At 52.8% G+C, this 10,746-nt stretch overlaps 1 protein-coding gene and 1 pseudogene across 3 annotated transcripts in view; both read left to right on the top strand.

The window, feature by feature from the left end:
- The first annotated feature begins 3,259 nt into the window (after positions 1 to 3,259).
- Positions 3,260 to 10,746, top strand: part of SF3B2 (splicing factor 3b subunit 2) — a 13,894-nt gene continuing 6,407 nt past the window's right edge. Inside the window, exons 1-14 of one of the 3 annotated variants that reach the window (XM_006911077.3) lie at positions 3,260 to 3,434; positions 3,589 to 3,638; positions 3,947 to 4,024; positions 4,802 to 5,050; positions 5,443 to 5,490; positions 6,390 to 6,507; positions 6,802 to 6,902; positions 7,246 to 7,342; positions 7,521 to 7,612; positions 8,001 to 8,216; positions 8,367 to 8,504; positions 8,696 to 8,776; positions 8,955 to 9,182; positions 10,126 to 10,275. In XM_006911077.3, coding sequence (XP_006911139.1) covers positions 3,302 to 3,434; positions 3,589 to 3,638; positions 3,947 to 4,024; positions 4,802 to 5,050; positions 5,443 to 5,490; positions 6,390 to 6,507; positions 6,802 to 6,902; positions 7,246 to 7,342; positions 7,521 to 7,612; positions 8,001 to 8,216; positions 8,367 to 8,504; positions 8,696 to 8,776; positions 8,955 to 9,182; positions 10,126 to 10,275 — 1,779 coding nt within the window. In that variant the 5' untranslated portion in view covers positions 3,260 to 3,301. Of the gene's footprint in view, positions 3,435 to 3,588; positions 3,639 to 3,946; positions 4,025 to 4,801; positions 5,051 to 5,439; positions 5,491 to 6,389; positions 6,508 to 6,801; positions 6,903 to 7,245; positions 7,343 to 7,520; positions 7,613 to 8,000; positions 8,217 to 8,366; positions 8,505 to 8,695; positions 8,777 to 8,954; positions 9,183 to 10,125; positions 10,276 to 10,746 lie in introns of all 3 variants that reach the window. The other 2 variants (XM_006911076.3, XM_006911075.3) reach the window with 2 other exon arrangements.
- LOC112479302 lies at positions 9,777 to 9,895 on the top strand (annotated as a pseudogene).

Here is a 10,746-nt window from a genome sequence, read left to right as displayed (position 1 = left end):
TGCCAGGTCCCCCCCCAGCCCCCTTTCACTGTCATCCACTCCCACAGTCATCCCTGCCTCTGAATTCCCCTCATCCTCCTTTCTCCATCACTGCCTACCTCCCCCCCGCCATTCCCAACCTCCCCCAAGGATCTGTCCCCGGGATCCGGTCACCACAGGGGATAGGCCAGATTCTCCCTCTCACCTTGTCCTCCCACTCCCCAGGGGGCAGAAATGCCTTTCTCCTCATGCTCTCCAGGCAGTGGGCCCCCACACACTCTTGACCACCCCTCTTCCCCGATCCCGATCCCGTCTGGTCCACCCCGCCCTCCAGCCCCAGGTCGGCCACTGCAGTACTCACTCGTGGGCTCTGCCTCCGACCCGGTGGCGGGTGGTCGCTGCTACCTCCCAACCCTTGTCCTGAAACCCTCTGCGGGTCCGAGGGCGCCGGGGCCCTGGGCACAAGTGCCCGTCGCTCGCCTCTCTGCGCTTCTCTGTGCCTGGATGGGATCAGGTGGCAGCGTCCGCTCCGCTTTGCTCCTCTCAGCTCTGCCCGCTGCCCGCCCCCCATCGCACACCGGAGGCGGGGCAGGAGCGGGGGCCCAGCGGCTGCGCAGGGGAGGGGGAGGGGAAGGGGGAGCGGGAAGGGGAGGGGGTGCACTGACTCACAGGCTGCAGATGAGCGGTCTCCCTGTGGCGTCTTCGTCTTCGTGGCGGCATCTTCCACTGGCAACCTTGCTGGTTCTGGACACCAATGTGGCCAGTTCCTTGCTCTCACTGTGCAGAAAGGGAAACTGAGGTCTGGAAGGCATCTGAATACTCCTGCGTTGCTGGGCCCCACTGGGCATCCTTGGGCAGGTGGGTCCTGGGGGAGTTGGAGACACAGGTACATTTATAAGCACCCACCTGCTCTCCCCCTCTTTTCCTCCTCTTTCTACCTCCCGCAGAGGACAGCTCTGGATCTGGTCCCATCTGCTGTCACAGCCCTGGCCACCTCTTCCCTTCTAGCCCCTGAGGCAGCCCTTTGCTTTTGACACACTCCCACTCTCCACTGGGACCCCCAGACCCACTCCTGACCAGAGCCTTTGTGGGCCGGGGACCCCTGCCTAGGCACTCGGCCTGGGCCACGGTGCCTCCAGCTGTCAGATGGGGAGCTGTTCTGAGACCGCAGAGATGACACGTGCGGAGGCTGTGGGAGCCCCTGTGCGTGGGGGGTGGTCTTGAATTTTTCTTACCGCCTTCTTAGTCCTTAGCTCCTACTACCTGGGAGCCGGGCAGCAGTACCTCCCAAAGTCACGCCAGACACCAAGAGCCCCACATTTCATACTTTGGTTCTCATGAACCCCTGCTTTCTCCTGCCCTCTTGACCTGGTATGGCAAGGATCCTGGAGCTGGGGCAGCCACCCAGAGCTGGGGCCGGAAGGGACTGGCTTCCATTCTAGACCCACACAGGTAGGTGTTGTACGAGAGTCCTTGCTAAGGAGGAGAGTCCTTGCTGATGAGGATGTTCAGTCAGGAGAACTGCTCGTCCTAGTTTGGCTCCTTGGACTTGTCGGCTTCTCTCTGCCCCTGTCTTCCTATGTGCACGGTGGGGGTCCTACCCTGCCCAGGTCCCAGGGCCATTAGGATAAAATGGGGCCCCACTTGTCCTTTCCCTTTCTGGCCTAAGCTTTACTAGCGCCTCACCCGTCAGCCTTTAGTTTATCCTGCTTCAGAGACGCCCATCCCCTTGCCCAGCACATGCGCCTGCCTTGGGGCCTCCAGCCTTACATGACCTGCCATCACTCTCCAGTTGGGGAGCAGAAAGACACTTCATGTCGGGAATGGTTTTGCTTGAGTGAGCAGACAAGCTGGAGAGGAGGGCACTTCTGTTCTTTCTTATGTCCTTTCTGGGTTTGGCTTTCCTGGGAGTGTCAGGAGACTGGGATGGTGGTAGCAACAGGAGAAGCGTCGAGGTTTGGGCAGGAGTGAAGAGATTTCCTAGCCAGGGTTAGGATGTGAGCAACCCTCCTGACCCAGTCCTTTCCTGTCTTTTCTAAACCTCACCTTCCCTGGACCTGGCACCCCATTCTTTTTTCACTGCTCCCAGCCATTTCTCTGTTGGAGGCAGCCAGTGAAACGGAGCATGCTAGCGAGCTGGGAAGGCTGCGAGTGTGTGGGGGAAATGAGACCATTTCACTTGAGTTTCCTGGCTCTCTCAAGCAACACACACACACTTGCACAGGCAAAGAGCCTCTCCAGAACAGAGCTAGAATGGGAGAGAGACTTCAGAGCTAGTGGCTGAGGTGGAGGGAGAGAATGAATTGACCAATCAGGACAAGGAGAGGTGGAAGTTGCCCATTTCTCCGTCAAGTGCACAGGCCACACTGGTTGAGGTAGAGGGACACGAGGCATGGTCAGCCCACCAGTAGGCTGGTGGGGATGAGGGAAGAAAAGATCTGAGTTTATTTTGGAGACTAAAAAAGACACAAATCTTTTCCATTTGCCGCCCCCCCGCCCCCCATTATTTATTGAGCTCTTAAACGCTAGGTTCCTGCTCCCGTTCTTAGTTTGGGTTTGAGAGTTGGGAGAAGGGGCAAGACAGACTTCAAAACAAATGGTGGAGTTTTGAACGTGTTATGGGAGCTCCAAGGAAGGAAAGGAAACGGGAGAAAGCTTAGTGGAGACATTTGAGCCAGCCTCGAAGGTGGAAAAAGGGGCTTTAGTGCGGCCCTTCCCCCAGGTCGGCTGCTGGAGCTCAGTCTCCGCGGGTCCGCTTCTCTCCCAGCTCTGATCCCCATTCAGTGCATTCATCTACGCCTGGGCCGGGGCAGGCAGGCAATCAGATGCTGTTTTATCATAAGCATCGGCTGCAACTTCCCGCTTGGCGCCCGCAACGTGCGGCCGCCGGGGAACGAGTCCTTCGGGACTCCTTGGGAACGTAAGCGTCCGGGCCTCTCACGCCTGGTCAGGGAGTCGGGCCGGAAGGTTCCGCGGTCTGCGGTCCGGCTGTTCACACGCAGACAGCACGCCCTCCGGGCGAGACCAGCTTGCCCCGCAGTCCCGCCCCCGCTCCAGCCCCAGTGTTCACTGTGCAGTGTCGGGGCACAGTCCTCCGGGCATTGGACCTACGGAGACCGTGACCTGCGTACTACAACTCCCAGAAGGCTTTGCTGCCAGGCCACCAAGAAACCATTGGAGAACGGTAGGGGGTGGGTCTTTATCCGAACAGCTTGCCAACCCCAGAGGGGACTCGCGGTACGGCTCTGCCGGAAGTTCCGGGAAGTGGGTCCCGAGTCTGGGCCGAGCTTCCGGGTTGGTCGCGCGCCTCTCTGCGGCTAAGATGGCGACGGAGCATCCCGAGCCTCCCAAAGGAGAGTTGCAGCTGCCGCCGCCGCCACCTCCTGGGCACTATGGCGCCTGGGCTGCCCAGGAGCTTCAGGCAAAATTGGCAGAGATCGGAGCTCCGATCCAGGGTGAGGAGCATGGGAGGTCGATAGCCGGCAGCGCAGGCCTGCGGGGAAGCGGAGCCTGGTTACCCCGGAGACCCGGGGGCGGGCCGCTGGGGCGAGACTTGGGCCGCTGGCCTGCTCGGCCTAACATACGGCTTTGGTCTTGTGCTTTGCCCAGCAGGGAGTCGCGAGGAGCTGGTGGAACGTCTGCAGACCTACACCCGCCAGGTAAGTGGTGTTGGCGGGATGTCAGGATAGGCCGAGCTTCAGGATAGCCAGGGCCTCTGGTGGAAGCTTTCATGACCCCTCACGACACGGCCTTCGTTCTTTTTGTATCTCAACACAGCAGTTGAGGCTTGCTCCTTTTGTCCTTGCCTTTGTCTGCGCTGTTGTAATGGCTGCTGTGCACATTGGCCCTCCCCCAGTGCCTAGCTTGATCTTTGATGGATCGGCACTGCGTAAATTTTGTTGAATGAATGCAAGCGAACGTCGTTTAGCTTTTCTTGGACTGACCTGAAGTCCTTTCATTTTTGCAGACTGGCATCGTACTGAATCGGCCCGTTCTGAGAGGTGAAGATGGGGACAAAGCTGCCCCTCCTCCCATGTCAGCACAGGTAAGGAGATTGTTCTACTTTATAAGATCCCTTCTGCTCAGGGTGGCCCCTCTTCTCACATACGGTCTATTGGGGATGCAACTAGCAAATTGGGCAGGGAGGTCCTGCAGTGACAGAACTGGCAGCTCTTCAGTCCTCCTTTGGTTTTGTTCTGATCTTTGTGTCCTTCCCTCGTGTCTCCTTCAAATTCTGTTGTTTAAGATTTCAGCTTAAATACCTGGAAGCCTGATTTGATCCTCCCTCCCTCAAGCCGCCACCTCCCAGCTGGAAGTAATCACCCTCTTCTTTGTCCTCCCAGGGCACAGTTTCTGTGTTATTCATTGAGGCATTACGGCCCCTCGATTTGATTTCATACTGTCTACATTTAGTTAGTCATTGGGGAGACACTGGCTTCTAATGTTTAAGTCCTCTCAACTTCCTTGTCTTTTCTGATTTAGGATTTAATCTTTTCTTTAGAGCAGTACTCTGATCTGGAGTTCATTGACCTCTGTGTGTGGGATAAGAAGGTCTTAGATGGCCTTTAGGGGTGTCCCTGGATCTCCTGAAATTGTATGCAAAATCTGTGTTCATGATATATTGGGGGGAGAGAGTTGATAGTTTTCATTGCTGGATGCCCCAAAGTTAACATCCTTTCTTGATGTTGCTGCAGAGTATTCTTTTGAATGCAAGAACTTTGTGTTGTTTGACTGAATCCCAGCACTTGGCTCGTATAGATGCCCAGCAAATATCTGCAGTAGATAAATGTTTCCTGGTTCATGATCATACTTTTTTCCATAGCTATCTGGCATTCCCATGCCACCACCACCTATGGGACTCCCACCCCTGCAACCTCCTCCACCACCCCCACCACCTCCACCAGGCCTTGGCCTTGGCTTTCCTATGGCAGTTGGACCACGCCCACCAAACTTGGGGCCCCCGCCTCCTCTCCGGGTGGGTGAGCCTGTGGCGCTGTCAGAGGAGGAGCGGCTGAAGTTGGCACAGCAGCAGGCAGCGTTGTTAATGCAGCAAGAGGAGCGTGCCAAGCAGGTAGGGCAGCTGGCAGCCGGGGCCTGGGTCTTACCGGGGAGCTGAAGGGGGAATGGAGCCTCAAAGAGAGCTGGATTCTGGGGCCACGCCTTTTGGGAAGCTTTAGCCCAAAGACTACAACTTAGGCCCAATGCCGGAAGAGGACCCCAAGAAGCAGAGTTCTGGCAGACTGGGCTGTGGGGTACTGATGCTGTTATGAGTTTGTTTTTTCTTTCTTCCCTTCTCTATGTCCTCTTCCTCCCCCCACCCCCCGCCGTCCTCCCTTCCTCTTTCTTTTTTTCTATTTTTCTCTCTATTTTAATTACAGTTAACATTCAACATTATTTTAGTTTCAGGTATACAGCAAAATGGTTAGACGTGTATATAATTGGTTTGTTTTCTTTCTTAAGCAGGGAGATCATTCACTGAAGGAACATGAGCTGTTGGAGCAGCAGAAGCGGGTAATGCCCCTAATCTTCAACCCCATGTTTCAGTTTGTCAGCTGTTACTTCTAGTGCATAGTGTCCATTCTTAGTACACCATTCAAATTTTCTGTGGAAGTTACCTCGTCCTCAACTAAGTTCCAGTATCTTCCGAATAATTCATTTTCTTGCAGCAGAGTGCTTGGTTAAGTATAGAGTGTAGCCGGTTTTTCTGTACGGTCTAAAAGCCAAGAATGGATTTTATATTTTTAAAGGATTGTTTAAAAAACCCCAACAACCCAATAACATATAACAGAGTCCATACAATGTCCTGTAAAGCCTAAAATGTTTATTGTCTGGTCCATCACAGAAAAAGTTTGCGGGTTCCTACTAGTCTTTAATGATATTATCTTAGGTATTTTGGAGAGAACTCTGGGCTAATTTAGTCATTTGCTTCAGATTTAGAATAGAAGTAGTAGAAGTTAGGAAACGATACTTGAGACATTTAGTCCTGTAGGTGTTTGTATCGGTTGTTACCTAATGAGTTACTTAGGAGTATTAGAAAATAAGCATTATCAGTGCCAGATATGGAAATATATTTAATTGTCTTTGTTCTGATTGTGCTAGGTCTTGAGGTGGAGATACGAGAGAATAATTCACTGTTCCTTAGAAGTCAGTGTCTCACTAATGTTAAATTCTCTACTAAGAGCCAGAATCCTTCTAGGGGTTTTCTTGGTGTTATTTCCATGGGTTTTCTTTGGTGATGAGAGGGCTCCTCCATTTGGATCAGTAGTCTGGAAGTGTGGGGGTCATGGGGGGTTTCAGAATTCCGTTGATACCGGATTGTTCTCCTTGGGCCTGTTTCCTGGCTGAAAGAATGCATTTGCCAGGGCCTGCCCTGTGCGTTTCCAAGCCGTCTCCCCACTCCCGTCTTACAGGCAGCTGTGTTACTGGAGCAAGAACGGCAACAGGAAATTGCCAAGATGGGCACCCCAGTCCCTCGGCCCCCACAAGACATGGGCCAGATTGGTGTTCGAACTCCTCTGGGTCCTCGAGGTAAGACCTCAGAAATGGAATGGAAGCGCAGGGAAGATGATGAAAGTTTTATTTAAGTATATGTCACATTAAAAAGATGCACGTATCATAAACGCACAGTTCAGTGAGTTCAGAAACTGCACACACCCATATAGCCAGCACCTGGACCAAGAACCAAAATGTTCCCAGCACCTCCCAGCTCCCTTCCAGCCACTTCCTTCCCTTAAGAGTAACCGTCACCCTGACTGTTAGCAAGGAAGGCAATTTTTAAAATGAGCGTTTTATCTCTGACATTAGATTTCTTTCTCCTCTTAGTTGCTGCTCCAGTGGGCCCCACTCCCACTGTTTTGCCCATGGGGGCCCCAGTTCCCCGTCCTCGTGGTCCCCCACCACCTCCTGGAGATGAGAACAGAGAGGTGAGATTGGTGATTTCTTTCTAGGGACAGGAGAGTGTGGTTTAGAATGGGACCATTTTGGGTTCTCAGAGAAGATTTTTTGAGAAGATGGGAGGACTTCTAGGGCTGGGGAGGTGGGAGGACCTGTACTTAGTTCAAACATATTTAGGTGGGCAGGAAGTCATTTCTGGGGCAGGGTCTGGGGCTCACTCAGAGGGATGCGGAGGGATGTTTGAGCCCAGTTGGTGTTGTCCACTATCTGCTGTTTACGTCATCTGTCCAGCAGCCTTTTTAGTGTAAGAGGCAGAAATCGGTGGGCAAGGGGCACTGAGATTACCCCCTCTGCCTGGGTTGTCTCTGGCAGATGGACGACCCCTCTGTGGGCCCCAAGATCCCCCAGGCTTTGGAAAAGATCCTGCAGCTAAAGGAGAGCCGCCAGGAAGAGATGAACTCTCAGCAGGGTGAGTGTGTCATCGCATCCGAGTGTCGCAGGGACAGGACCTGGAGGGTCCACATTCCTCGATCTCTTTCCTGAGGAGAGTGTGAGAGAGAAACTGGCTCTTGGTAAAGGGGTGTTTTGTGAGCAAGTAGCCAGCAGTGGCCCTGGAGGAGACTGATGGCCACTTTCGTCCCTTGCAGAGGAAGAGGAAATGGAAACAGATGCGCGCTCGTCCCTGGGCCAGTCAGCATCAGAGACGGAGGAGGACACGGTGTCCACATCCAAAAAAGAGGTATGGGATGGATCTGGGTCTGGACGGAGTGGCGGGAGACGTGTTCTGGGCACTAACATAATTTCTAAAATGGTGCTGCCGTTTTGTAAGTGGCGCTGCTATTTTGTGCTGGTTTCCATCTTAATCATTTCGCATACATTTTTCACTCGCTTGCCATAAGTCCTTTGAGTTCTGAGTACAGCGCATGCCTACATTTTACAGCTAAGAAAAATGGAGGTTCTGAGAGGTATAGTAATTTAGCCAGAGACACACAGCACAAGAGGGGAAGAACGTTGGAGTCTGACTTCAAGGCCTCTTAGTCTCTTGGGGAAATTGGGGGAGATTAAGGTTTAGGGGCAGACGTGGTGCTTGGGTTCTCTGACACAATTGGTTTTCCTTGTTTCGGCAGAAAAACCGGAAGCGTCGGAACCGAAAGAAGAAGAAAAAGCCCCAGCGGGTGCGGGGGGCATCATCTGAGAGCTCTGGGGACCGAGAGAAAGAGTCATCCCGGTCCCGTGGCTCTGACTCCCCAGCCGCTGATGTTGAAATTGAGTATGTGACGGAAGAACCAGAAATTTATGAGCCCAACTTCATTTTCTTCAAGAGGATTTTCGAGGCTTTCAAGGTACAAGGAGCAGCCCTCTGAAGGGGCAGAGCTGAGCAGGGGAAGGGCAGGGACGCGAAGAGATGCGAGAAGGAGGGCATCTGTCGGCGCCGGGTTCCGGAGCCAGGCCGGGGCTCAGGGCTGGCGTTTTCACGTTGTCTGCCTCCTCAGCTCACCGACGACGTGAAGAAGGAGAAAGAGAAGGAGCCGGAGAAACTCGACAAGCTGGAGAACTCTACGGCCCCCAAGAAGAAGGGCTTTGAGGAGGAGCACAAGGACAGTGACGACGATAGCAGCGACGATGAACAGGTGAGGTGCACACTCTCCTGCTGAGAGAGACAGGGACTCTGGGGATGGCTGGCTGAGAGGCATCCAGTGAGGGACTATGGTGAACTGTGGCACAGAAGAATCCCTTTGGTGGCTTAAGGTTTGGGGTCAGCTGGGCAGTCTGATGGACATCTAAGAGTCTTGCTCAAAAAAAGGTGATTGTTTTGTTTTAGGAAAAGAAGCCGGAAGCCCCCAAACTGTCTAAGAAGAAGTTGCGCCGAATGAATCGCTTCACTGTGGCTGAACTTAAGCAGGTGAGACCAAGCTGATCCCGCGGGCCTGGGGCTCCTGACCCCTGCGGTGGGTTTTGCTTTTGGGGGAGAGCTTTGAAGGTGGCCTGGGTGGCTTAGGCGTGGGTCCTTTGAGGAAGAGAAAGAAAAAGGGTTAGGCCAGAGAGATTGGGCTTTATCGAGGCATGTTGCTGTTTTTTAGCTCGTGGCTCGTCCCGATGTTGTGGAGATGCACGATGTGACAGCACAGGACCCCAAGCTTTTGGTTCACCTCAAGGCCACTCGGAATTCCGTGCCCGTGCCACGCCACTGGTGTTTTAAGCGCAAGTACCTGCAGGGCAAACGAGGCATTGAAAAGCCCCCCTTTGAGCTGCCAGACTTCATCAAACGCACAGGCATCCAGGAGATGCGGGAGGCCCTGCAGGAGAAGGTGAGGGCCCGGCCGGGGCTCAGCTTGGCCCCGGGGCCACGTCCTTAAGATCAGCCTGCTGCAAAATTGGGGTCTGGTTCCCAAAACCCCGCTACTTGCTAATCGTTTGATTATCTGTTCTTCAGTTTAGAAGTCAGCACTGTATGTAACACATGGCGGGAAGGACAGTCCTCACCTCTGTGTTCAGAGCTAGTTCTGTCCCACTCGGAGACTTCTGGTTCTGAGTGGCTCCATTTTCCCCCTTGTCTCTTCGTCTCCTCATCCTCTCTGTCTGCACTTGGCCAGCTCTCTTCGATCTGCACATGGCGACCCCTTTGCCTGCAGGTGGCTTTTGGCTGTGTCTTTAGTTCTCAGCACCCATTGTGAGCCTGATACACTTTGTGGCTAGTGATTGATGGTGGTTGTGTGTTCTTAAATTCAAAATATTTAATTAAATACTGTGAGTAGGTAATACTTGCATGGTGTGCAAAAATTCGGGAGGAACGAAAGTACAACGGTGAAAACTCCTCCCAGTTAGAGTCTAGACTCCCTGTTCCTCTAGAGGCAGCTAACGAGCTCAGTCTCGATCAGATGGTTTAAAAAAATATTTATCGAGTCTACGGCCATGCCACCCTGAATGCACCCAATCTTGTCTGATCTCGGAAGCTAAGCAGGGTCAAGCCTGGTTAGTACTTGGATGGGAGACCACCTAGGAAGACCTGGTGTTGTAGGCATAAAAAATAAAAAATAAAAATTTACTGACATGAAGATGACTTCATATGATACATTTTGTTTAACATTGGTTACGTGATTTTGAGGGGTTTGAGCAGGAAGGATTTGGGTGACTTTCAGCAATGAAGTAAACGCGAGTTCACTTTATCCCTTTTGGGAGTGGGGAGCCAGGTCTGCTAAGAGTTGACCTCGCTGAATCATTCTGCGGGGCATCTCCTGCCATTGTCCACAGGAGGAACAGAAGACTATGAAGTCGAAAATGCGAGAGAAGGTTCGGCCCAAGATGGGGAAGATTGACATTGACTACCAGAAACTGCACGATGCTTTCTTCAAGTGGCAGACCAAGCCAAAGCTGACCATCCACGGGGACCTGTACTATGAGGTTTGGGAGTGGGGCCCGGGGAGCAAGGCTGGGCCCTTGGTCACAGCTGTGTAACCCTTGGTCGGAAGGGCTTTCGAAGCTGACCCGTCCCCTCGGCCTCAGAGTTGGCCAGTAACTCCTTGAATGGGATGGAATGGGAGATCTTCAAATGAGATGGTTTTCTGGAGAGGCGCAGACCATGTCTTTGAAGTGATAATTGTTTATAGTGCATGGTTTAGGGACAGAGGGGCCAAGGGGCAGATGCTTTTAGGAAATATTTAACACTGGGGGTAGAAGGAAAGCTTTTTTTTGTTTTCTGATCTTTAAAATGTTAATGACCATGATATCCTGAAACTTTTGAGGTAGAAGGATCTTGGTGGTCTTCCTGTTGAATGCCCTCATTTTGCAGATGAGAAAGTAGGTCCCCCGAGTTTAGCCATGTTCTTATGGTGGGTTAATGACAGGACTAGGAGTCTTGCCTTTTCTCCTCCT

This window comes from Pteropus alecto, unplaced genomic scaffold (assembly GCF_000325575.1).
Source record: "Pteropus alecto unplaced genomic scaffold, ASM32557v1 scaffold43, whole genome shotgun sequence".
NCBI classification, from domain to species: Eukaryota; Metazoa; Chordata; class Mammalia; order Chiroptera; family Pteropodidae; genus Pteropus; species Pteropus alecto.
This window is presented reverse-complemented; position numbering and strand designations above follow the sequence as displayed.